General features: G+C 53.1%; 1 protein-coding gene across 1 annotated transcript; it reads right to left on the reverse strand.

The window, feature by feature from the left end:
- Window positions 1–3,866: 3,866 nt before the first annotated feature.
- LOC128279179 (uncharacterized) lies at window positions 3,867–12,921 on the reverse strand. Its single transcript, XM_053017902.1, has 6 exons — window positions 12,751–12,921; window positions 7,729–8,473; window positions 7,098–7,311; window positions 6,170–7,038; window positions 5,480–6,093; window positions 3,867–4,832 (listed from the first exon to the last, which is right to left on the reverse strand). Exons 1-6 carry the CDS (start codon window positions 12,919–12,921, stop codon window positions 3,867–3,869), a joined length of 3,579 nt encoding a protein of 1,192 aa, XP_052873862.1.
- Between the last annotated feature and the right edge of the window lie 14,568 nt (window positions 12,922–27,489).

The following is a 27,489-nucleotide window of genomic DNA, read 5'->3' on the forward strand; positions in this document are numbered from 1 at the left end:
TCCCCGATGATTTTGGTTCCCCGGTTCACTTTCTAAACACACGCCCCACAAATCTACTGGAAGAACGTACCTTTCAAACTCTGACTACCTAGCGAACACAGCTCATGGCTCTGCCCTTTAAATTTTAGGTTTTCATAAAATCACGTTATTTAAAAGGCATACTGGCATATCTTCAAAGACGTAGGCTAAAGCCGTACTTGAGAGTCCTTGCAAAGGTGAAGGTAAGCGCACCTTCGAAGACGCTTCGGGTGGAGATTTGCTTGCTAAGGTAAGAATCAGCAGGATAGGTTGATAGGTTGATGGGTGGTGATGATTTAAAGCCGAACAATGTCGAAAGTCTAGCTCCGTTGTTTCGCGCCTGCCGTTTCGAACAACTGCTCTAACTGTAATAAAGAAAGGGTTTTTTGATGCATGGGATGTGTAAACGAGGGAATTGGGACAAAAGGGCCATCGGGCGTTGCTATAAAACTCTCGGTTGACACTCTGGCAGTGCATCCTTGACGCAGAAAGATGGCGCATGGCCGCCATGCCCGATCATCAGCAGCAGTGATCATCATATTACCACTGACGCTCTGCGAACGCTTCCTCCGTGGTGTGAAAGAGGAGAAAGTTGTGAGCGATGAGCCGCGTTTTTTGAGTAATTCGTTTGCTAAAAAATGTTTCACATTGGACCATAACGCTAAGGCGAGAGGTGGTTAGAATTAGAAGCATTAGAAACGCATTAGAAACGCGACCGCATTGCTTGGATGAACCGCGCGTCGAACTCGCCGGGATTATTGAGCAATTACGGCGAGAGCGAGAGCGTGCGAGACAGGTATATGGGGTCTCCCTAGACCCCCCCCCCCCCCCCATAGCGTGGGCGGCAAAAAACAGCGGTTTCCGTGAGTGGCTTCTCGTACCGTACCGCGAACGTCGTACACACACGCGCACAGAAGCCCAACAATAACACGTTTTACCAACGGCCAACATCAAGCGTTGCCGTGATGCTGCCGTTGGAGGATGTTTGACCCCCTCGCGTTCCTAAGCAGAAAGGTCGCGGGTCACGTCTTCGGTGGTTTCTCCGACGGACGCGCGCGTCGTTTTCAGTCTTACTTACTCAGCCGGCCGAAGCTCCGTGGTAGGACACTCGTCGGCACAGGGTGTGCAACTTACATTCTCTTTACTTTACCGGGCTCTGGTGGGAAGAACTCGTTCGATTCCGGGTTGTTGTGAAGCAGCAACAGCAGCAGAGGGAACAACCAATTAAGAGCGAAGCCAAAAGTCAAGAACAGTTCTGCACGCACGTGGTTTTCACTCAACACTGATTCGATGATACCCGCCGTCATCCGATACCGGTCTCCGAGCGCTCCAGTGTGCGTGTCGCTCCAGCACGTACGCGTACACGCATCCGAGCTCTCCGATCCCGGTCCGCACACAATCGCAGCGTTCCGGCATTTTCGGCCGCACGTTGCGACACAGCGCAGAGACTTTCTCCACACAGCCGGCTTGCCGGGGCCTGGAGCGCACAGTAGGGAATTTGTGCGCCGAAGGCGGACATATTTGTTTTGAGGAAGAATCTATGGACTTTTTGCAACGTTTTTGTTTTCTTTGCATGTGTTTTGATTAAATTCAACTTTTTATAAATAAGCTTTTTCGTTAAAAACCTTAAAGGTTTTTAAACGCCTGAGCTATGCAATTTGAACGACACTAAAATCTTTTAATACACAATCTAAACGCCGGAGCTATGCAATCTGCGTTACACCAAAATGTTTCAAAGCATAATCCTCTCCAAATGCGCAAATCTGCTGCAACATAGGCGAGACCAGGCGCCTCCTTATGACTCAGGAGGTGTTTTCTTAAAATAGATCGCCTTAAAGTAGCTGATGAATGTTGGTCTTAAAGAACCATTTTTATCACTCTTTCGACTTTGACAGATGAATTCTCGGAATATGCGCAACATGGAAGGCTAAAAATTCGGATTTGTCATAGATAACATATCTATTTTAGGCTAATGTAACTAAAACCCTCAGTTTTTAAGTTGACTTATGACCGTCATTTCCCCATAGTGGAGCGCCGAGCGCAACAGTGTGCGTTGCCCCCCAACGGTGCGAAAGTGACAACCGCTCTCTGTCGCTCTCTCTCTCTCTCTACTGGTCGCTAGCGGCTGTCATAAAAACAAACACACGAGCGCCTGGCTGGCAACATGGGAAAGTGCGCCTCCAAGTCGGCCTCGGTCGGTCTAAGATGAGGAATTATCAGGAAAAATGTGTGAAAACTTGGTCGGACTTTGGTCACCAGCGTTCCGGACACACTCTGGCGGGTCATTCTGAGAGATTCGGCTGTTCCGTTCGTCACCTGGCGGCGACCCCTGCATCACTTTTAATCTCGCTTGTTAACTTTCGCGCCGAAGAATCGCGTAGGTGCCAAAGATCCAAAAGTCTACTTTTCATTAAATAAACTCTCTCTCTTTCAGCTTTAGTGCCATCACTTCCTGCTTACTGGTAACTATTAAACACACTTTCATTGAAGAATCCCCGGGAAGAGCACCGGTTCCCACGAGTCAAAAGATGGGAGATGCGTTCCAGCAGATGGTGCTTCAAGGCCACCGTTCGATGCGCTGCGGTCGTCCGTCCTCGTGGTTCGCATCCCCTGTGGTTCGGAGCACTTCGTACGCTAATTATGTGGCAGATTGCAGGACAAGATCGGCATGCATCAGCATGGCCAGACCCACATTTTCACATCGACGTGCATTGAGAGCCACGGCGACTCGTCGTCGCATCGGCGCACCATCTGGCGCATGCTAATCGAGGACGCTGTCCCACGGTTCCCACGTTTTTCCTGGACTTACTCGTCATCCTGGACGCATCGCGCTCGTTAAAGATTTTCTGGCGTGTCTGGCGAACACATTTGAAACCCATTTTCCGATCTGATCTGAATCCAGCTCCAGCTCCGATTCCAAAGCATTCAAAGATTCGGGGTAAAATTTAAAAACTAGAGCTAACGATTTAGCAAACGCCGGCATTCATACTAACGTGCACCATTTTTTAGATTTAGATGTTTATTTAGAAAGCTATCGATAATTGAGTAGGTAAAAACGACACAAACTCTTGCGACAGTCTTGCAACATTGCGCGGCCCCAAAAGCTTCAACCTATTATTCCGTCCTGCGCTGTCTTACTAAAAACGTGCATTCGATGACAACGACACATAAATATAGTACATAGTGATTGATTGGGAGTGGGCTCGGCGCCCGGCAACGAATTCCGCGGTCAACTGCGCGCCAATTACCGCAAAACGGAATTGGAATTAAGCCTACTATCTGCAAGCGTTAGCGCTATCTTCATGCTCCTCCGCCTCAGCTGTCATCGTAGAACCTTTGGTCGTTCGCTAGGCGATATATTGCTTTGTTCTATGTATTAACTCAACGCTTAACGCAACCGCATTTGGTTCCCCTCTTAACACTCGCTCCGAAGCGCTCTACTCGCTCGCCTAGCGTCTCACAGGCCTCAACTCCTAGAGTACCCTAGACTTTCGTTGCTCTCTCTCTCGTACATATAGTATTATGTATTATATCGTTTCGCTAAGCAGCTATGTGGTTTGAAACTCCAAATGTTATAACAAAACACGAAACGATAGAACAGGACAGACAGGAACAGATCCTGACCACGGTCAAGGAGAGTAGAAAGTTGGAAAGGAAAAATGGCATAATGCTGCGCTGCGCTGCCATCGCCGGCCGCCGGCCCGTTGCTCGTTCGCTCGCTCGTACGCTGGCTGGCGGGTTTTATTTGGTTTGAAGTTTGGCCGACGGCCAACCGATGCAAGGCCTCCCCCCCCCCCCCCCCCCCCCGCCCCCCCCCCCCCCCCCGCTCTAATGTAGCACCGCGTTCGTTACACCGTCGCCGCTATCGTGTCCCGGATCCAGGGCGTGTTCGGTGTGATCTTGTCGTACATTCGGGGCCGCTCGATGCCGTTCGGGGCGCACGCGATGCGCCAGGAGCTGATACCGACCAGGGCCCAGCGGCGCCGGTCGCCGTTCGCCGCCGCCGACGGCAGCAGACAGACGACGGGCGTCCCAGCGAACTCCTCCTCGCTACAGTCCTGCTTGTGGTAGGCCGCTTCCGCGCACAGGCTGTTGACCGTGGCGATCGAGACGTTCTCGCACGGTGACATGTCGATCAGCTTGAGCTGGACGCGCTGCAGATGGTCCCGCTGGCGTGACCACCCGAGCGTGTTACAGTTGCTCCACTGGCCGCCCCCGACCCGCACCGGTTGGTAGGCGGCGGTCGGTGGCACCACCACCGCCGCGGCCGCCGCCGCTCCAACGCCACCCGAGCCGATGTAGTTGAGGGCGGCGATGTAGCCGGTCGTCTGAGGCGAGTTGGCGGGCAGTGGATAGGCAGCGGCCGAGACGGCGGCCTGTGCCTGTGGCACCTGGTACGCTTCGTCCGTGAAGTCGGCACTGTACTGGTGGTTCAGGACCGGCGTGCTGGCCGTCCGGTTCGCGTCCCGGTACTCGTCCGGGCCACCGCCCAGCACCGAGCCGTCGGCCGTCCCCGGCATCTCGAAGTACTGCCGGTACTCCTTCAGCGCATGATGCTGCTGTTGCTGCTGCTGCTGGTGGTGATGGTGCTGCTGGGGGTGCGGGTGGTGGTGCTGTTGCAAGCTGGTGGCCCCCTTGGTTGAGTAGCGCTCGGCATGGGGCGTGGCCGTCGCGGTATCGGTGCGCTCGATCGGTTCCTTCAGCGACACGTCCGGCAGGCAGATTGGGCGCACAAAGTCCGAGTAGACGACCGGTGTCTCCAGGCGCACCATGGCCGCCGTGCTGCCCTCCACCGGCGACTTCACCATTCCGATCTGCGAGAGAGAGAGTGAGCATGAAAGTGAGAGGTCATTGTGTCGGTTAGTCAGTTTCAATCAGTTTTGCGGTTCAATACACTCAATGTAAGAACGTCTAAAAACAGCAATAACCTATGAAATCGTAGCAAAAATACGGGATATTGTATTGGAAGGATTGTCGATTGACTCTAGTAGAAGTTCTCATCGGGGCAACAAACATTTTGACTGAAGTATTGAGTACCAGAAAGTGGATTTTGTGCGTGGACTCGGATCACTATCGATGAGACTTGAAACTATCTCCAATTGGGTCCTGAATCGTGTCCAGAAATTGGCCAAGAATCGGCTGATCGGTTCACTAGTTTTTTGTGTGATGCGAAAGGAATTTTGACTGTGGACTTTGAAAACGGCAAACATCGATGAATTCAAGACTTCGAATTGTTGGAGCATCCACTGTATTCACCATATTGGGACCCTATAGCGACTTGCATCTGACTTCCAGAATCTACAAAGAATCCATGCGCCGGAAAGCGCTGTTCATCAAATGATGATGTCATAACATCACTTAAAGGGATGGAATTCCTCAACTGGAAACCCCGTATCGAACCGCATCAGAAACTGATTGAACTGCCCGGAGAGGTGTCTGTGTTTTGGAGATTGAAACGTACGATTCGGCGCCGCTGCGTCCAGGGTGCGTTGGAGGAAGAAAGGCGTACGGCGCCGAAGACGGCGATCCAAGTGGCCTTCGGCTGGCCCTGGAAGCAGGATTCGGTGGTGAGGACCCAGTCCTTCGACACGAGCGTGCCGTCGCAGACGTGCGTATCGGCGCGGAGCAGCGCCACCAGCCAGGGCCAGTCTCCAGGGGCCGCCATCTTGGCGAGGATGGGACCGGCGGGACCGGCGGGACCGGTGGGCGGGTGAGCCGACTGGACGCCGCACTCGAGCTGGCTGCACGCGACGTACAGCGACTGGCGCGCCAGGCACTGGGTCCGGACGAACGAGATCTCGGAGGCGCGCGGATCCAGCACCCGGACGTAGCTGGTGTTCGGCTCGGTGTCGTTCCGGATCTCCGCGTAGTCGACACGCTCGTAGCCTAGGGCCTTGCACAGCGACTCGGCCACCGTGTGGCGCACGTACCCGTTCGCCTCCATGCCGACCGAACACAGCTTGCCGGTGGTGCCCTTCTCCGAGAACACCGCGTAGCCTTCGGCGTAGAAGCGTGGCCGGAACGGTACGATCGGCTGCGGGAAGGTGAAGTAGCTGACCTGCGGCGAAATGGCCACTGAAATGGAGCGACCAAGAGAGAGAGAGAGAGAGATTAGGACCCGCCCCACAAGCAACCGATTCTCGCAACTTACGGCAATCCTTCTCGTCCGCACCGTCCGGACAGTCGAGCTTGCCGTCACAGCGGGCGTTGCGCGCGTAGCAGGCCCGGCTCCGGCCGCACGAGATGGCACCGTACGCGCAGAACGTGCAGGTGTTCTCGTCCGACATGTCGGCGCAGTCGGCGACACCGTCGCACAGGCGCGACGAGAGCGCGTTCGCCTGCAGCTCACCGGTACAGCCCGGCTTGCTGTGGCACGACTGGATGCCGGTCGACTCCGGGAAGCGCTCGCAGTCGAGCAGCCGCCGGATACGCTCCGGCAGCCGCTCGCCGCACCCGGCCCAGAACGACTGGCAATACTGGCGGCAGACGGTGCCGGCGGTCGGCTCGCGGTCGGCGCCGCCCCGCTGCTCGCAGGGCGGTTGCAGGAGCCGGCAGACGAAGTCGAACGCCTGCCGGAAGCACTCGGCGTCGACGAGCTCGCGGAACGAGATCAGGTCCGCCTCGACCTCGGCCAGCGAGTCGTGGCCGAGGTAGTTCGGGTAGGTCGTCACGTTGTACCCGACCGACCGGCAGTACCCGAGCCGGAGCGGCTCACACTGGCGCGCCGGCCGCACCGTCGTCGCCTGCTCCACGACGCTGCCGCCACCGCCAGCGCCACCGCCGCTACCGTCCTTGCCACCGAGCGGGGAAGACGACGTGCCGACGATGTCGTCGTCCGCACCGACCACCTCCTTCACCACCAGGCTGGCCGGGTCGATCGTCAGGTTGCGGAAATATTTCCGCTCCTGCCCACTGATCTCCTCCATCAGGATCGCGTGCAGGTCGGCGGCGGACACGAGCTCCGCGTACGGATCGAAGTACAGCGCAAAGTGGAGCGTCAGGTCGCCCGGCTCGTCATTTCTGGAAGACGCCCCCAGTTGATCAGTTACGCACTCTCGGACTTCTGCACCCTTACTTACCCATCCAGTGCCAGGATCTCGCTGCCCTCGAACGGTTCGCGCAGGTCCGAGCGGCGCATGATTAGGTTGATGCGCTCCCGGTAATCCCGGGCCCGGTGCTGGAACCGCAGCGTGTTCTGGTCCGCCAGCTCCGGCGTCCACCGGTCGCCCTCGGTCACGCGTAACCGAGCGCGGAATATCCGGTCCGGGAGTGGTTCCGCCCGCAGGTACGTATCTGTGGGGAGGGGGCGAAGGACAGTCGGCCAAGAACGTTAGTCGGCCGAAAGACCCAACACGGAGCAGACCCCAGGCAGCCCATCCCTACAAAGGCGAGCGATTTGAGTAGACCAGTGACTGTAGGAGTAGGTGATTCCTACAACTAGAACCAGTGGATCTCCACTCCTAATTGCTTCCAATGACTCTATTCTCTTGTATGGTACACTAGGTAGATGTAGGTAGAAGTATATGTGTTTCAACTACCGATTACTTGACTTTTTAAACGTCAAACTTCATTCTGGAAATTGGGAAATATTGAAAACCTAGTTCCAATGTGGTGAGTCTAATGTCCAATGTTACAGATCTCCTGCAGGATACCTGCCCAGTTGACCTGCCCCCAGGATGGGCTACCCCCCTTCACCACCGGCAGACTTACATCCAACGTAGACGATGGCGCCGGCACAGAGCAGGATAAGCAGGAAGCCGGCGATCAGCGCGCAGCCACACTTCTGGTTGTCGCCGAGCTTGCGCCGCGTGAACCGGATGTCCGAGTCGCTCGACAGCACCGAATCGGCCCGGCTGCTCTTCGGGTGTAGTCCGCCGCCACCACCGCCACCACCTACGCCGCCACCCCCGCCCGTCGCTGACGAACGATGGTGATGGTGGTGGTGGTGGTGATGGTGTCCGTGCCCACCGGCCTTGCCCGCGCCTCCCTGCTGCTGCTTTCCACCGCCCAGCGCATGCTTGCCGGCGTCACCCGTACCCCCGGCACTGCTTTCGCTGGTGCTGTGCGAGGTATCGGAGTTGGAGCGCAGCTTGCGGTCCTTCTGCGGACTGGCGGTCAGCTCGGAGGCGGCGCCCAGGTGCCCGAAGCCGGCCAGAGACGGCAGATGCACGGTGTGGTCGTGGTGGTGATGCGCATGGTGCAGCAGCCCTGCGCCGGGTCCGCCTTGCGTCAAATGGGCCAGGTGATGGCCCTGTCCCTGATGATGTTGCTGCTGTTGCTGTTGCTGTTGCTGCTGTTGCTGTTGCTGATGATGGTGGTGGTGGTGGTGGTGCTGATGAAGGTTGTGGGCGTGCAGCTTGTCGTTGTCGTCGAAGTACGAGTCGTCGTCGTCGGGCGGCGGTGGAGGCGGCAGTGAGTCACAGTCGTCCGACTCCGGGTAGCTTGTGCCGGGTTTCTGGAATGGTTCAGAACAGACGACACCGGGCGTCAGTGTGTGCCGGGAAGCGACGCTCCAGAGGAATGTGCCGTGGAAGGCGACTGAACTTGGCGACCCACGGAATGGACGGACGGGCTAGATGCGGACGAGGTGCTCTCGCTTCGCTCAGCTCAACGAAGCGGAAACTTCACGAACGGGTGCAGACGACCACAGGAATGCCGTTCCGCTTCCGGAGACACCACCAGGTCGACCGCCGCCGAAACCTCGTGAAGACACTGGCACGACATTCGAAATGGCCGAATGGCCTTCAGCTCAGCGAGCAGGAAGGAATGTGTTCCCACAAGCGGTGTTCCCGATGATTTTCTCTCATTGTTCAGATAATCGGAAAGAGATTCTTTCGTTTCTGTGTCAGGTCTCAAACCAGAAACTATAATTGTGTCGAGCAAATGCCACTTGCCTGCATCGTGTGTGCCCACGATCCCAACGAACCAGAGGATCCTGGTTCCCTTGCCTATACTATATACTAGGGACTCAGATTCAATACTGCAGGGTAAACATCGCAGTAGCGTGTATCCTTCTGGACTGTGGACAATTACTCCACAGAAAAGACTACCTACGAGAAAACCTTATCCGAAATCCCTTCTAAAAACCCAAATCAAGCGCGTCAACTAATTTCTTCAAAAGAACCGACTTATTGACCCAAATCTAAATTAGGTACTTTCAGGCAAACATCAGCAACGACCAACCAGCGGTGCAGACATCTACCACAATACAATAGTATATGGACCAATGAAGCTTAAACGACCAATATCCCTTCTTTTGAAATACTAGTGGTCTGCTATCGAAACGCAAAAACGGTATTCCCAACGACTTGGTCAATGGTCCCAATCACCCGGTCTTCGTTGATTATAAACTATCCTGACGTATTGTTTTCGAATTTACCAAGTTAACCAGAAATAAGCAGCCAGCGTTGGAGCTTAGTTTGGAAAAAAACACGAACTTAACTGAAAATCGTGAACAGCCTGGAGCTACAGTTTAAGGATTAACGTTCCGCGGCGTATCCACGCAGAGTTCCGGAAACGAAAGACTCTTAATCGATTTCCGGACCATTGAACCATTAGAGCACCATTGGAAGCCCAGCCCAGTTGGGCTGAATCTTGCGATGCCAAAAAACCTGTGCGTCAACGAAGCGAACTGATTGACGGCGTGCGGCGCTGTCAAATTAATTAATCCACCGTAACGTTAGACGCCAAGACAAGAGAAACATATTTAACATTATGCATACCGCCTTCACCTCTCTCTCTCTTTAGCTAGGTGTGTGTACGGAGTCGGTTCGAGACGCCCATAAAGACGATTTGTCTTGGCCACAACACGACGCGCGGCTTTACCATTATTTGGGCCAGTGGCCACCGCACGTTGTTGGTTCAGCTTCACCGGTTTCGGAATTTTGGGATTTTGTTGCCCTCTATGTTACACTTTTCCAGTAATGCGCCTAGCCTAAGCCGATTCATACCCGCCCACGCCCAGAGTGGAGAAGAGTAGAAAGTTTTTTGGGGTAAGTCTATTGTCAAATTTCTTTCTGCCACCGAATTAGTCATGCTAGTAGTACGTAATAACGTTTGAGGACTTTGTCAATTTACTTTATTTATAAAGCCGCTCAACTTGTGGTGATGTCACAGGGGCTTGCGTCAATGACGATTGAAAGCAAATGTTGATGATCTTGTGATGTGTCAACTGTTGTAACTGTGGGCATATACTAATTATAGTGTTCTTTTCTGCTCTCTTGCTATCTTTCGGCTACTCTGCCGGCAAATTGAATCAGCAACCACAAAACATCAATAATAGAGAACGAATAAAGATAGATTACGAGCGAAAAATTCCCGGTGATGACTTAAAGCGGGAAGTGGGAAAAATTTTACGGTGAAAGCATTCCTCTCTCTCTCTCTCTCTCTCTCTCTACCAAGCGTTCGGACATAATATGCGCAAATCAGCATCACCTGCATCATAAATGAACCACATCCAACCATCATCTCGTTGACTTCCTTCTCGCTCCCTAGTCCCAAAGCGGTGCTTGGCTTCATCATTGCAAGCGTGCTCGTCTAGTATGTATGTGTGTGTGTGTGTGTGCGTATTTCATCTATTACTCTTGGATCCCTCCAGGGTTACGGAGATGTTTTTTTTTTGTGGATCCATGGAGCTTCTTCGTCACGCAAAAAGCGAATTTTCGCGTTCCCAGATGTTCGTGGGCTCGTTAATTTATGTACCACATTGAGTTACGTAATCTAATAATGCAACCCACGGCAGCCCGACACATCGGCACATCCAATAATGAAAGAAAAAAAATCCAAAAGCGGCTAACCACGCGCTCCCAGCGCTGTTTCCACGAGCTCTGCACTCGAGGGCTGTGCGACGAGATCTTCCAGCTCAGAGGGTGCAACCGTTGAATGAGGACCGTTGTCCATCCCAACGATCGTGGGCACAAGCAGGCAAGGCGATCTGGGATGTATATTCTTTTTGGACCGAATCGGACACTAATTTTCATTGCGCCGTTAGGCCTCTGGGGGTTGCTTCACGAGATCGAGATACAATTATTAGTTCATTAGTAATTAAACCTTTCTCTTCGACTGGAAGCTGTGGGGGAGTGAGGGTGATGGTAGAGTGGGGGATGATTCCCTCGTTCACACACACCCTCCTGCATTCGCCAAACTTCGGTGCGCTTCGATGCAAGCCAGCTGGTGAACGGAACAACTATTAAATGTCACCTTGGCTCTCGCAGCAGGGTGCAGCAAGGCTCTGTGGTAAGGGGGATGGTGAACTGGGGGGCGTGGGGTATTGGGGAGGGATTCTGTGTCGTAGACGCACAACTACACACAACAGTACTCTGACTGACATGAGAGTGCCGAAAGCAACACAGACAGACGGCTCAGCTCGGTGACAAGTTTGGCTGCTACGTCATCGAAACGCGCTACGAAATGCGACATTCTTGGTGTTTTGCGATCGACACGATGTTTTCGAACTGAGCAAAGAATCAACAAACGACAACAAATTGAGGACACGTTGCAGCCGAGCGTCAATGATTGACCTTTTCCATGGTCTTGTTGGAAGAACCAGCTGAGGACTGCTAAGCTTCGAACGACCAAGGAGCACATTCAGGCGGCAATAGGAGAAAATGTATGCAAGTCGAAAAAAAACTGCTCCGATGTTCAATAGTGCTTGTTACACACTGGGTCGCGATGCTGTAGCCACGAGCAAGGAATGTGTCATGGTGACCGACAAAAAGCTCTCCCTCTCTCTGTGCTCGACCAGATGACGCGAGCGATCTCTATGCTCCGTTTCTAACAGAACTTTTGGAATTTTCCAATTTCTGATGCTTTCCAACCGCAATCCGCGGTTCCTATCGATCGGACTATCTCGATCGTGCTCGATCACAGATGCACCATCAGGCAAAACTTCCACAGCTTGCCCGATACCGCTAGGTTCTGATACTGCTGAGTAGATTACGGAGGTGGGGGTGCCATCTGGCTGGCTGGCTCCCAAGCAGGCATATAGCAGGCTCGCTAGCTGGCTGGCTCTGTTTTTTTTTTTTGAGCAATCACCACCCAATCACCCCCACCAATCGTAGAAAGTGTTGGAGCGAGAGTTACTTGAGCGGCGTCTTGCACCTGGGATCGGTTCACATGGTCCCCGTCACCTGCTAGGCTCCCAGCTAGGGGCATCACGATTGGCCGCACGGCGTAGTACAACGTCTAGAAACTCCCAAAAAAGACCAAGGAAAACTTGTTGAACGAAATCCTATTACATAAACAACGACAAAATCGTAGAGAAAAGTGAAACCAAGTGAAACCAAGTTGGTTGTTGTGATAGAAAATATAAACAGAAACAACAGTAACAATGTAAACATAACAACAATGACAACCCAAAGCAGCGTAATCGATCGAAATATGGGCCATCCTTCCGATCGGGTTCGGAAATCAGAGCAAATCTTGAACTCGAGTATTACGCGAGAACATCGGCGGTCGGCAAACCTTCTGGGTGGCTGCCAGCGTAGCCGCCTTAGCGCGGTGGCCACTAACCTTTCGGTCACCCCAATCCCGCCGTTCGCGCTCGCCAGATCCCCAGCCTTCTGCCGTGTCCCTGCTGTGTTGGTGCTGCTGCTGCTGCTGCTGCTGTTGCGACTGCTGCTGCTGTTGCTGCTGCGACTGCTGCTGCTGATGGAAGGGATACTGCCAGTCGTCGATGGCTCCTGCTTGTGGCTGACTGACTGCCTCACTTTTGGGTGGCTTAGCCGGACGAACCGGCTTCGGGTTGCCGGCTTTCGGCAGAGGTATGCCGGTAGCGCCACCTCGCTGCTGCTGTGAACGCCGATGATGATGATGGTGTCGTTGCTGGTGCTGGTGCTGCTGCTGCTGCTGGTGTTGCTGCTGTTGATGGTCGTCCGAACGACGGTATTCATTCGCCGCAACCATTGCTCGGGCGCCGGAGCCGGTCTCGGTCTTTTACAGCGGAATACTTTTCGCTGCCGTATCAGCTGCCTCGGTGGTAATCGATCGCCGGATCTTAATTCGTTTCAGGCACGGCCACGGGGCTCGTGATAAATGTCATCCACACCCACTGCTACTCTACGCGCTGCGCCCCTATGTGCTCCTCTTACGGGGGGGTGGTGGTGGTTAATGTGACGGTGAAGGACTCTACACACCTCTACATTCTATATTAGGTCGCTGCTAAGGACTGCTCGGTAGGCATCTGATGTGCATGCTGTTAGCTAGCTAGTGTGTGAAGTTAGCTAGCGCTTGTTAGTAGCAGGTAGCAGTTCTCTGGACGCTCTATGCGAGCTTAGACCAAAAACAGAGAGGATCTGAAGGGATTAGGTTCACCGAAACGTCGAATTAATAGCGCCGTTGCGTCTGCGATATTGTTATTAGCGTCGTCATGGTTGTCGTGGTCGTTGTTGTTGTTGTTGTCGCCGTCGGCGTAATTGTGGCTGTCGTTGCGATACTTCCCCAAAAGCGCGGTGTGTCTGACGCCGTTCAACGCGAATGCTACGGAGATCAGAGTGGAAACAATAGGAAGCGTGTCAGGCATGGCATGCTAGGTTAGGTTTTCGGTTACTCTACGTGCACTGAGTGATGGGGTGATATTGATGAAGTGCGTGTGCAGGTGCGTGTGTGGATCGGTGTTGTCACTAAGGTGACGATCGGTTACAGGTGACCAAAATCCATACTTCGCGGGCGTTGGACACCTCGCAGGCTGAGACGCGAACAAAACAGAGCGAGCGAAAGAGGAACCGGATTTTCCGAAGGAAAGGGCAGCACTTCAGTGGCAACGATCGCCACATCGCCGCACTACCTGAAAACAATTGCGCCCGTAAATGTGCTGCCGATCACGTCCGAAGCACTTGACTGCCTTTATCCTGGGTGTAGGCGGAAACTTCCAAATGTATACATAACAGAGACAGAGCTAAGAAGAGACACAGAGCGAGTAAGAGAGAGAGAGTGAACCGGGCTAATTTCGACCTACTTCTGAGCCTCGGCGGATGCAGACAGGGCCTGAATCGTTGGCCGAGAACTTTCAGTTCGAAAGCGCACGCGCGTGACTCGCCCCGATAGGTTCGCACCTGTACTTCACTCTGTTTAAACTGGAACCTGCTAGTATGGCTATTGGAGGAACCGAGCGATACCGAAGAATGTGCATCGCAGCGCGCAGCATATGCTAATACCCCGGACCGGAGATTCGAGACCAATGCAGCCGGCATTGATTGAACAAACCACGACCAGCACAACCCGCTCTACCGAATAAGTCACCCGAGGCGATCGTCAGCCTCGATCCAATATCCAGCGCGAAAGGTGCGTTTGTGCAATTAGCACACCACCACACCGCACAGACCGGAGACCCTGATTTCGATCGATCGGCTGTCCCAATAGCCGCAGAATTACGTGGAATGATCGAGCGAGAGAATGTGTTGTGGACAATTATCGGCTCCCAGCCGGCTCCCAATTATCGGCGCGATCGTCGGCATTAAAGGGCGCAACTCAGCTACTCTACTAATCGCACCCTGATTGGCGTTTCTTTGCTTATTGATAATGCCAGCCGACAGACGACGGTTATCCATTTCGTAGTTACCAGTTTCAGAATATATAGTTATGACCAATAGTTACCAACTCGTAGAGATAGATAGACACCTACTCAGCATGAGTCAACCCGATAGAGAATGATAGATAACCAGCTAGAATAAGATAACCTGTTAGAGATAACCAAAAAAACCTGTTTAATAAATCGATAAATAGCCTTGTATAACTAAATAAATAACCCCGGTATTTTAAGTTGCACCATTCGGTTCAACATCACCATCATGATGTTGGGCATTTCAAGTGACGCACAGCTATAGAGTAGTTCCTTGCACCCCGGGACCAACCTGCGGCGGCGGCGGCGGCAAAGTCAACAACCGTTTGATAGAAGACGTCAAATTCGAAAGTGAATTCGTTTCGTACGTGAGGTTTCGCAGAAACGAAGAAGAGAGAGATTCCACTTCCTCCTTGCGTGTGCGTGGCGTGCCATCTACGAATCTCCGTACGAGGACGGCCACGACTTTCATTCAGAAAGGTGCCGCCAGCACCAGCCAGCCAGAGTGGCACTAAAAACCAGTGGCAGCATCATCCCATCGCCCTGGGTGGAACCGATGGTGATGATAAATCTGCCATAAAAGCACCTTGGCTGACGGGGAAGAAGATGGCCCCCGGGTACGCAGGCCTGTGTGTTTGGCTTCCGTTTAAAATGAACTTTCTAACGCGTGATTCTGCGCTGGCCCCCGCGAGGACTGCGGTTTCCGGTTTCGTGCGAAAGTCCAGCAGCCGACGGCGCCTGACATTCCTGGGCAGACCTGAACCACTCGCCAATCCGCCAAAGTGCAGCGTGCATCTCCACCGAGAAAGTCTTTCCCGACGTTCCCTTTCGTGGAACAGCTCGACGTGATTTCACTGCGCAAATCTGGTCAACACTCTATAACTACTCCGACCGCACAGCTCTTTGCTACAGTATTTCGCAATCCGCCCGGGGGGAGATCTCAAGAGATGCTCGCTCCAGGGATGAGGATGCTCCACCTTGGGTTTGCAACCGAGAGAGCAAGTGAACGCCAACCAAGCTGCACCTCATCGATGTGATTCCATGTTGGCCGTTGGATTTTCATTCTTCCTGGCTAAATTTTGTGTGTCATAAGACGACCAATTTCTTGGTGGTCGTCATCATGGGGGGACTACCGAAATCAGACCAAGTCCAGTCTGTGTAGGTGACGGGGGGTTCTATAGTTTTCAGCTCGGCCTAGATCTGTATTCGACGGATCAGCAAATCCCCGCCACGCGCTGGTTACCTTCGCAACCTTTCAAATGGATAGACTCTCGCTCTTTCGCTGGCACGAATTAAAGGGAAGAATTAGCCGACGTTTGCCAAAGGGTAACCGCACCTTTGCGTTCACATTACACCGACAGAGAGAGATAGAGGGTGCGCGCCTGGTACCCATACAGGTACGGAAGTTGTTGAAAGTCCCAACTACATCAATCGTTACGGCGTTAACATTGAGATTTATTGTGCTTGTAGGGCCTACCAACACACGGATTACACTGGACTTCGTCGATCGTGTCGAGTCCACTAAGGCCCATGGACCGGTCCCGATCGGCGACGGAACAGTAAATAGAAAGCTCGAACCGCTCCGCAGACGCAAACACAAGTGCACGTGCTTGCACACATTCCTTCGACGGGCTAGCATCAGCACCAACACCGAGCCAATGGGCGTGTATTGAGTTTAAACAGTATTTAGGTCACCTAAGACACCTGACTGCACCGGACCCCGGCCTAGGTCGGGGCCCCCAATCGCGCCGCGTACGGAAGAGGCGATTGCCGCGAGCCGCTTGTTTGCGGTAGCGGGATATAGAGCTTTTACACCTTTCCGAATTCGAAGCTATATCTGGTTCCCCTCCGATATCTGGTTCTCACTTTCTATCAATACCCGGTACCGGTATTTGGTTTTAATCTTACGCACTTACGGCCGTATTTATACCGTTAGGACTGCTGTTGTTGAGCACGAAAATGAACCGAATCTCGGACCGAATTATTGACAGTTCTATGTGAGATGAATCCTACATACAGTGGATAGCGAAAAGAAGTTTAGCTGCTGAAAAATATGAGAATATATTTTTTTGGAATCGCAGAGGGTAAAGAAGCAGCATCCGACGTAGACTAAAAGAGCCATACGAATCTGGCCACGTAGCTAACAAATTGCCACATGTAAGCAAAGGCCAACTTGCAAAAGAGCAATGGCATTTCTGCTATCGGAATGCTTTGAAAGCTTCTTCACGCTGGGAAAGAAGTGCTCCGGACTGACGAGTCGTCAGTTAAGACAGTTCAACTACAGTCAGGGTCGACTGTACGTTCGGCGCGGAAGAGGTGAACTTTTCTCTGTGTAAACCAACCGGGCATATGGAACTGGGAAGGTACTGACTCTCAAAGCTAAAATAATAATGCAGTATCTCGACAGTCAAGATGTTAACGTTTAGCCAAGAACATTCAAGAAACTTGCTCCACCAGAGGATTGTAGGAAGTACTGGGTGACCATTTGTATCAATGATCCCTGAATGTAAGCAAAGCTGGATGTTGAGAATTAGGAAATTCTGTCTGACAACATCTGTCAAATGGCGTAAAAACCGAACGATCCTAAACCGACCGATGAAAACAAAATTGGAAAGCCGCATTTTGGGCGAATTGCCTCTCCGTGTGCCTCCGCATTTCGGTAAGCTCCCCCCTCCCCTCCACCACCCCTCCTATCTCCTGCCACTCCACAATTAATATTGTAGAGGGCAAGAATCGCATTAAAAAACCGAGCCGTCGCCTGCGCCCGTCCTCGGTATCTCTTGCGGGTTGCGGGTCCCGATCCAACTCCAGATCTGCACGCATAATCCGGCCTCCCCGCAGGCGCCACCGCGCGACGCCTTTGTCACGCTTTATGCTTCTTTTATGTTCGCAGCAAATGAAGCGATGAACGCGATGCTTCATTTCGCCACCGTCGTCGTCGCCGTCGAACCCGTGTAATTAAAAAGAAGCCGCAAGAAGGGGTGTCGCGGGGGGAGGGTTCGAGGAGAGTTTGGCCGTGCTCGATGGCGCAGAACGAAAGAAAAGAGAGATAGAGAGAGAGAAACAGAGAGACGAAAGAGAGAAACAGAGAGACGAACGTTTTCCTTAATTGGTTCCGGGTCTCGAGTCCGCCTCTCGGAGGAACTGCTGCCCCTTGGGGGCGGGGAGTGGGCTCGAGGCAAACAGCGGAGTGTGAAATCATTGACAACCCCCACCCCCCCGCGCAACGCTTTTTGTGTTTATGCTGGTTTTCCACTACACCAAAGCATAATCCCGAGTCCCGCAGTCGGAATCGCTCGGTCTTTGAAAAGGGCAACATTCTGTGGCCCTTTGGCACCGGTTCTAATCGTCAACCGCCATCGCGCGCCACGGTAAACCCCCCCTGTTCCCCTGCCACCGCGGAAAAGGGGGTGAAAATCTCGGTCTTTTGTTTAGTGTGGTGGTGTTTGGACCACTGGACTCCCCAAACGCGAGAGAAAGTTGGGTCCAACCGCGGCCGATTCGAAACTTGCACCCGAAGAAGGAAAGCACCGTCAGCAGTAGCTACGGGGCGGGAGGGGGTACAAGTGCGTGCATGAAACACAAAGCGAGACGAGAGAGAGAGAGAGAGAGAGAGAGATAGGCAATTCGCGGGTTCGCGCGGTTTTCGAAAGGAAATAAGAGAAAATCGGTGCCGATCGGTGCAAACAAACATAACTTCCATCGACCAACACTGCCCACCTCACCCCGCTGGCTGGGTGGGTCGGATATACCACCAACCGAGCACCCCCCAGGCGGCCCCTGAGCCCAACCACCAACCTCCTCTGGTAGTCCGCTAATACCAGGCAATTAGCGGAGGCAGGGAGATTTCCACCCCCCGCCCCGGGTGCTCGTGTGGCTGAAAGTGGAAGGATATGGGAGGGGGGTGGCGGAGAAAGGGGTAGGGAAGGTGGTGGCCCATTTTCACTTTTGCCACGGCCTCGGCCCCGCAAAGAGGACACAGAGTGGACCGAGAGAGTGTTAGGAGAGCGCACCGAACTCTGTCCGTAAAAACACACCGTTACAGAAAGCAAGAGAGACACTGACACTGGTGGTTCCAAGGCCAAGACCGTTCGGCGATTGTTCGGCGGATATGACGAAGAAGAAACAGGGGGGCGCAAAGCTGAGCGACTACGAGGTCGTCACTCATTCTGGATGTGTCTCAGGATATGCTAAGGAGCGTAGCCAACCCGATTGCCAGCCCTTCCGATGGCAAGTTTCGTAAGCGAATCGCACCGCTAAACAGCTGTGAGGTGTCACTTTTGGTGCCATTTCTGGAATTATTCGTTTTTGGAACTTTTCCGGACAGCTCTTCGTTTTCGTTCCCAACAGATCTCAAGGCACCTTCACTTCATTGCCGGACGGCGCCACTACCGACACTTGAAACACGACCCCTATTAACCCAGACTCGGTACTACGCCCCGTCGGACGCCTATCGGACCGCCCAGATCGGCCCCGCGTTGGGCCGGTAATGGTGAATGGGGCCAACATCCGTGGAAACATCCGAAAATGTTTGTGGCTCAGGAAACCCAGAATGCCCAGGCCGGTGCCCGGGGACCCGGGGGCTGACCCGTGACACTCCCGTGGAACGCGGTTCCACAAGAAGCGGATCACGTTTTTGGGGGGGATTCAGAAATATTGTTACGAAACGACCTCCCAGCGATCGGAGGGAAGCGCTGGGAACCCGGGCACCCGGGTATTTCCCAGACTCGCACCTGACAATGTGTGGCGATCCGCAGGTTTTGCCTTTCCGCAATACGCGGCATTCCGGGCGCCCGCAACGAACACGAACTTCCGTTACTACTTCTCGCCGGGGCCACTGCAAAACTAAGTTGAAAATGTCCGATGGGTTTGTCTAAATGAACTGTTTGATACACTTGGGGATCTACCTGTAGCGCTCACCGAAATGGTGTGACGTAGGTCTCGCAGTACTCGCAACTGTCCTCGACTATTGTCGTTAAGTAGACTTGAATTACGTGACATTTTCCCAACTTCCGAACGCAGTTTCACCAATGGCCGCGAATTCTGAGTACAGTTCTCAAGTTTGCTTGCCGCAGAGTCAATCCTTAACCAACAGATCGCCTGTCTGTCAGAAGATTGCCAGAAGTAATCTAGAAATGATTACGAAATTATGATAAGAAACACTTCCTGGTCAAGCGAACATCAAGAACTGTCTCTCCACAAATCCAGTCTTTTTTTACCCGTACCACTACGAATTACGACAAATTAATAAACGAACCATCAGTTTGAAGACTGTTTCGAGTTGAGGACTGGGCTAGTGAACGAACGGAAAATTGGGAAAGAGTCTGTCGGAAGTTTCGAGCTTCGTCCATGGTGCAGTGCATTCGTTAGAAATAGTTTATCGTAAATGTTAGAAACAAGACCTACGCCGATTACGTGCGAACGATCTGAGCGCCATCAGTTGGTCATTTTTCATACATGTTTAATTATCAAGATGATGCTGCCGAGGTGGTGTATAACGGCAAGGGTGCCGCAACAAAGCACACAGAGACAATCAGGTCGGTTTTGCCCTCCGAAATGCTTGTCCCTAAAAGGGGACCAGGTTAAGTGATTCGCTTTCGTCACCACGCCACGGCGAGGCCATCAATCAACCTCCGGATGACACATAGTTTTTCTTTTGTTTTTCTCAACGAACGGTGGCCGTATTTAGGATAGTCCGGCCCCAGCAGAACCACGACGAACTTTAATCAAAACAGTGCCCTCGGACGCGGAATTGTGGAACTGCGATGACACGCCCGCCAAGTACTTGATGCGCTCCCAGGAAAGGTGATCCGGTGAACCTTCTCCAAGTGTCTTGTGGTGGCGTTACTTGTGGGCGGTTCGCGCGGGTCCACCGAGATTGCGGCAGATGGCGGCTTGTGAAATTTCTGGGAGAGCCCACAGACCACCCACCCACCCAGCCCGGTGTCAAGTGCAAAACCCTTGGCCACACCGTGCGCCCAAGACGTGACCCAAATCTAGCCATCAAATCAAGGCAACGGTCGCGCCATCAGCCTGCGTCAGGTCTTCAAATCCGGCGTCAGTCAGAGATGAAGTACGTAGACGTTAATGAAATTTCTTCTTGACCAGCGTTGCCTTGCCCTCCCCCGCCCAGGTTCGCACCAAACCACTCTAAATTGGCCCCAGACGGTTAGCCCCATCGCGGACAACTAGAGCGGGGCCACGCGTAAACCAGGTTCCCACTTTGCTTTGTTTGGTCGTCGCGAGAGAGCGAGTAAAAGCCCCCAAAAAGTTCTGGCCCTGGCCTCACTGTCACTGACACTTGTCAGAGAGAAAAGAAGAGTGTGGTCAAAGAAGTGTTTGGTCCCAACGGAGGGTTTGCCCAGAAGTCGCACCTTTGTGAGAGTCCCAAACGATCGGACTACTGGTCCAAAATAATAGGATTGCCCTAGTAATCCTATTATTTTGGGGACTAGAGTACACCGATCTACACCGGGGATACGGCGCAGACCTCGGAAGCGATCCTGGGCAAAGTGGGCAAGGTTCAGCCACTCACTAACCCAGTGGGATTCTCCTCACTGGGACACTCGCAAGTGAAAACTCCACCGTTTGGTGGCGCTATCCGGGGGGTCAGTCACTGTTACTGGCCACCGTAATTAACTAATTAAGGTTCGGCCGGTGGGAATCGCCGGGCCGGGCAGTGCGTTGTCCCCAAGTCTTTTGTCCCGTGTAAGGGCTGAGGCCTTTTCCGGACCGCACCATCAAACCTTACCCGGGCTCTCCCGGCGGATCAGGAGCCTGGGGGTCCCGGGGTCAAAATAAATATAAACATAAAATGAAGTAAACTAAAGAATGCCGAGAATGGGAACTCGTTACCAGCGAGAAATTGGGGGAACTTTTTCCACCGTCTTGCCCCACGCCGAACGCGCGCTAATTGGCGACCGGGATCATTTGTCACCTTGCCCATCACCTGAGGCCAGTTACGCACCTGAACCTCGCCTTTTTAGTGCCGCAGTTTTTCGCTCTCTCTCTCTCTCTCTCTCTGTCGAAAACAAAAGCACAGTTATGCGTAGCACCATCTCCGCGGTATTATGGTACACGCGCGGGATTTAGCTAACCATTAATGCTCGCGTTCCCACGGACACCATCCGAGCATCAGTTATGCGCGCGCCCAGCGTTACGCCCGTTACGATGACGGGCGCGGTGAGTTTAAAATTCGATTACGATTTTCTACTTCTTCCACGAAATTTTTTGCGATCCCCCTCCGATCACTACTATCCCACCAGGGGGAGCGGGAGAGGCGCTGTCGTACATTATGCTCACGCTGCCGCCCCCCACATAAGGGCTCACATTGCTCACATCATCCATCGCAGCGCATCGCATCGCTCGCGCCAAGACGGCGCGATCATAATGAGCATAAACTCAACCCGCACCGGGGGTTGGGCGACGGAAAAGGAATAGGCGCGGGCGCGCGCGTGGCAATGGCCCGGGCCCCGAACAAAGAAAAAGTCCGCGTGATCCGCGCCAACTTTCCGCGCCCCGAAAGCAACAGAAAAGTAAAAAAAAAAACGAACGAAGAAGCCACCGACATTTGCGTGGCGAGTATGAGAGAAAACAGGGAAATTGTTTCTGCCGCAGTTTCTTTGTTTGCTGCTCTCCCATTAATTGTTTGTTTGTGTTTGGCGTTTTCACTGCTTTTTCGACACACACACACACACACACAGAGACAGACATAACAGCACATACAGTTCTTATGCAGTTAATAAGCGTTTCACATTCTTACCCACCGCGTTCGTATCTTCTGTCCGATCTTGCGCGCATCATCCGTCATGTTAGATTATATAAGGTTGAGGAAAAAGAAAGCCACTAGTTTTTGTGTGAAATCCACAACTTTATCTAAAACCGTTCCGACGGTCCGGTTTGCGTCCAAAATGCGCACCGTCAAATTTGTTGTATAATTTGTTGCCATTTTTAATTGCCATTGCCATTTTGTTGCCATTTGTTGCCATTCTGGGATCACTGGGTGTTTCTGGTCAATCGGTCCTAGCTTCAAGCGGTCCAGTTGTTGACGAGTGAAGATCTGAAGTCAATGTGTTGGTCCACACGGAAGCAGCTCATAATAAATTATTCCTTTCGAGTCCCACCAAATACTCCTCGAAGTAGAACCTTCCTGGCCGTTAGTACTGGTGTGGCCCCCGGTTGAGCTGCTTTACCACGCCACAGGCGCAAATGGCTCAAAATTCTGGGCGAGCTGCATCTTTAACATCTTTTACACAATAACTGAACCAGGTCGACGAAGTTGGTGGGGTCCGATAATCAGTAACAAGCACAAAGCACGTCATGCGAGTGTTTCCCACGTTCTTCTGGGCGGTTTTCGGTTCCGGCCATCTTTAACCTACTTCCGGTTCCGGTAGGATTACCAGTCGGTGTTCTGGACTACATGTCTTTATGATGGGGGGGGCGTCTTTAACTTTTATTGCAGCCCAGTTTTTGGATTCTAGGTGAACGTTGTTTCCCTTTTGGGTTCTCTCTGCGTCCCGTTCCGCATTCCGAGAAGAATGTGGCGTTAATTTGCTGTCCAATGTTAACTGCATAGAACAATCGGATTAGGCAAGCTAGGCGAGGAAGTACCACGGGGCGAATGATGTCACCATTTAAGACTCTTGACAATGCCGACGTCAATCTCCAACTCCAACTCCCGACCGACGAATGCTGACGGGCACACGGGCAAATTCATCTGCCGGTCTGGACCGCTTACTCCGCGCAGGGAACTTGCCGGGAGTGGTCCACTATGAGATGCTCCAATTTGATAGAATGGTTTAAAATCATAAAACTAAAGCTCAAAACCCGACCACGACGCAAACGCAAACGAGGACTGTTGATCCGGCTCCTCATATTACTACAACCAATCATCAACCACTTTCCACCGCACACACACACACACACACACACACACACACACACACACACATCAGCAGGAAAAGTGGGAAAGCGACTCACGGCGGAGAACAAAATACAACGGAACCAAAAAAAAATCCAACAGCGAGCCCAGCAAACGGGCTGAGGCAATGACGGGGCAACCCGGCCCCGGGAATGGAACGAGTAACTGTTTGGGCGCTCCCGGGCTGTAATGATCCTAATTAGGCGCTCTCGTATGCGCTATGCTGAAGACAGTTCTATGCTAAAATATGCCGAAAAACGGCCAGCGGTCGGAGCGGTCTCCGTTATGCGCGCGTTGCGGGCGTGTTATAATTTCCAATCGTTCCGTTCGCCTTGCAGCAGGAGCTTCTAGAAGGAGTGGATCGCCATAGTTTGTGAACACACAAGACTGCGAGCGAGCAGCGACCTGCATGCGGTGTTGCAGTCTGGTCTGGACGAAGGCGTGACGAGGGAGCAGCATTATTGCAGGCCACCGCCGCTCCGGTCAGCCGGTTACCGGATGCCGGGGAAGTAAGTAAGCAAGCAAATATGCAAGATAGTTAGTTGCGATTAACGATGCGCAAAATGAGCGCACGGGCTTCTTTCCGGTCTCGCGGCCAACGTCGTTCTGCTCCCGTCGTTGCGCTTGCACCAGTACTTCAGGTAGAGGCTTACGGTTTCAGGGATCCCGATCCCGGGAAGAGTGTGGCGCGAGTTGTATCGCTCCTTAGCAGCGATTGCACGGCGAGTCGGCGATCCTTGCACTAGTCAAGCATCGTTGGAACCGGAACCCACATCTGACCAATATTTTTTGCTGCTGCTGCGACAACAGTGGGCAACAGTGACCCAAGTGACAGCATGTATGGGGACTTGTAGTGTTCGAAACGATCATCGAAAGATGGAGAAGATGCATTATCCTGATGCAAGTGCACAAAGAATTGTTCGTCCACAAGTGTGCTATTTTTCGAGGCTCAGAATTACACCATCGAGGCATTCTTTGTTGACAGGTTGGGCCATTTGGAAGGAATTCTTGATACACCACACCACGGCAATCCAGGAAACCTGGTTCCCTGGTATTTGTTGGTCACAGGAGTATATTTATAGATGGAGCAGCCGGTAACGCTGGTCGTAACACCCCGACGAGAATTTTGCGGCCTGGTTCGTCGTCCATCATTCTCATGTCACGACCAGCCCACTGAAGCGTGAGCCCAGGCGGTTTCAAAATTTCGAAAGTTCCTACGAAAGTTGGTAGGCGACAAATTTCGCGGCGGTGAGCTCTTGGGAGAGCTCTACTCGAACCGAGCCACCCCAATTTGACAGCTGTTGGTCTCCTCTTCCGAATTTCAAATAAGCCATCCGACGCCAATTCCTATGGGTGCGGCTCAACGGTGCGACCGATTTTCACTTTCACCGAACAGAAATCACTCGTATCACTGGAGCCCCCAACTCCACCGACACGGGCTAGCTTTCTTCCACCACACCAGCAGCCCGTTGTAGCGGGGCGCCACAGCGCGTTGTGGCGTTCGAAGTCGCATTTTTCCTACTTTTTTATTTTGTCGATCGAAAAGGAGATCGAGCCGGAAGAAGAGACGGAAGAAAAACGGAACCACTTTCTCGAAGCGAGTCTGGTCCGCATTCCCTGGCGCGCGCGCGCTCCGGCCAATCCTCGGGAATGCGCGCCCAACCTACTTAGTGACAGCGATGGTGACTTTTTTCCGACGCGAGACGACGAGAAACAGTGAGATCTTCCTGCCAGGGGACCGGCCCCCCGGAAGCCCAAGCTACCAGGAAGTGGCCACGCCAGCAGGTAGCAGCAAAACAAACCAGGCAGAGCGGGTTTTTGCTATGGTCTGCCCAACGTTCCGTTTGGGATCTTTGTTTGTTGTTGTTGTAATTTTAGAGAGAGTCGCGCGCGCCCGTTTACCGAACCAATTTCCGTTCCGGCAACTCTCGGCACCAGCGGTGGAAAGGCTCGGGCTCTGGTCTCGGACTAGAGTGCTGGTCTACGAGTTTGTTATTTTCTTGGTCACTATTTACTGAGCTGATCGCTTCATCAGCTTTTTGTGTGCGCCCCCGTGGCTGGCTCCGTGGTAGGTGACAATGGCGGCCACAACCACAACAACAACAACAAACGACCGCAAACGCATAATATCAACTCACTGCTCGGGGTGAGCTCATCCGTGACTCCGTGACGGTGGCGCGAGAACCCGACACCCTGACGATGACCTACTAAGTCCGCCCATCCTAGAAGCCGTAGCCGGTGCCGGTGGTACCGTGGGCTGCTTGCGCAAACCGTCAACCGCCGAGGCGAGGTGAGGCGAGGCTCGGCACGATCGCTTTCACGGTTTGATTTCCCGAAATGGCACGTGGATCGCCCGGTTCTTCGCTTGCCACATTTTCACAGCTGGGCGCAGGTGAAGGAAGTCCAATATATTATTCTAAACATTCAGTTGGTAGGCTGATGGGCAACTTGCGCAAAACCCGAAGCGCTCCTGGAAGGCCGCTAGCAGCCCCCGCAACACAAGCCAACCCACGGAGCGCCGAGCGAGAAGCACAGCAACCCTTCGATGCATCATCGAACATCTGCTGTCACTCCGCAAAATCGACGTCCTCCATCATCGCCGACATCGGCTTTCGACTGAGATCTTCGACCTGAAGGCTACGCCGACCGCGGCGGCCGGCGGAACATGCGATCGGATCGATCAGGATGGGTGGTTGCATCAACACACCCACCGCTCATGGCAGCCGTCGACGGAGTCGACCTTCAACAAGCCAGCGCGCGCCCGCGCTTTCCTTACTCTACCTCTGCCTCTCTCTCTCTTCAGCTGTCATCTAACGCCCTCACCGAGATCATATAGCGAGAGTCCTCTGGACTGGCTTCAGCCATCCAACGAACTACTACCAACCACTCCACCACGTTTGACGTTTTAAAACGTCAAGTAATCGGTAGTCTAAAACTTCAAACATTAGATGGATCACCCTATAGATCACGGGTGGAACGACACGTGGGAGCAACGGCATAACGGGGGAGCTTCGCGCTAGAGGTGCTCTAGCAGCCAGCAAGGTCAAGGCTTCGGTGTGAAGACTCTACTCCACATCCACATCTTGTGTCCGGACGATCGAAGCTCGAGAGTTGTAGGCAGAACCCTCATTACTCACATGCCGCGTCCGAGAGGGAAAATGTTCAGAGATACGGAGTTCTGTACCCCCCTGTACGTGTGGAGGGACAAGTCGGGAGCAGGGAAATTGTGCAGGGAAACAGTCCGTCGGATTGTCTTCTTCAGGCTTTTCTCGAGAATTACGAAGGGCTCTCCAATTGTCTGCCAGACGTATGAAGTTACTCAGTTTCGTAGTCCCGTAGTTGCCGTCGTGTTCTGTTGTTTTTCTCTCTCTCTCTCTCTCTCGGTCTCTAGGAGTCTTCGATAGATTGTTGAAAAGGTAAAGGTAATCAAAGGAAGGAGCACGGCACGGAAGGAAGTAGCAAAAGGGAAATCGTCGCACATTGAGAGCAGACGAAGGTGGCACCCTGTGTTACCGCTCAATCGGGTGTTACCAGTTCCCCTCTATATGTACCACTGACCGCTCTCTCGTCACGTCAAGACGTCGCGAGTGACCTAGCGCGCGGCGACGAAAGAAAGTAAGGCAAGAAGAAACAAGGCTACGGCCGGGCCGGGTCGCTGGCCACCCACCCACCCACACGCACGCAGACGCAAGCGCAAGTCTCGCTCCACAAAGCAACGGCGCTCTGTGTGCTCCTGCTGCGCCGAGGTTTCATCGAGGCGCGATTTTCTTTTCGCTTCTCTGTTCGCCACCTTTTTTCCCCATTTCCCATTAATCAGCGAGGCAGGCAGCAGGCCCCCCGCCCCGAGGGGCTCTGTTCACTTTCTACTGCCATCGTCTACTCTACTGGTCCGCGGCACCGTCGTCTCCCCGACCGCAAAGGGTTTATGTGGAACACCTCGTTGCGTAGCCGAGACCGAGTCCGACGCCGAGTCCGAGATCCTGGAGAATATTGG

The sequence above is a fragment of the Anopheles cruzii genome, chromosome X (assembly GCF_943734635.1).
Source record: "Anopheles cruzii chromosome X, idAnoCruzAS_RS32_06, whole genome shotgun sequence".
NCBI classification, from domain to species: Eukaryota; Metazoa; Arthropoda; class Insecta; order Diptera; family Culicidae; genus Anopheles; species Anopheles cruzii.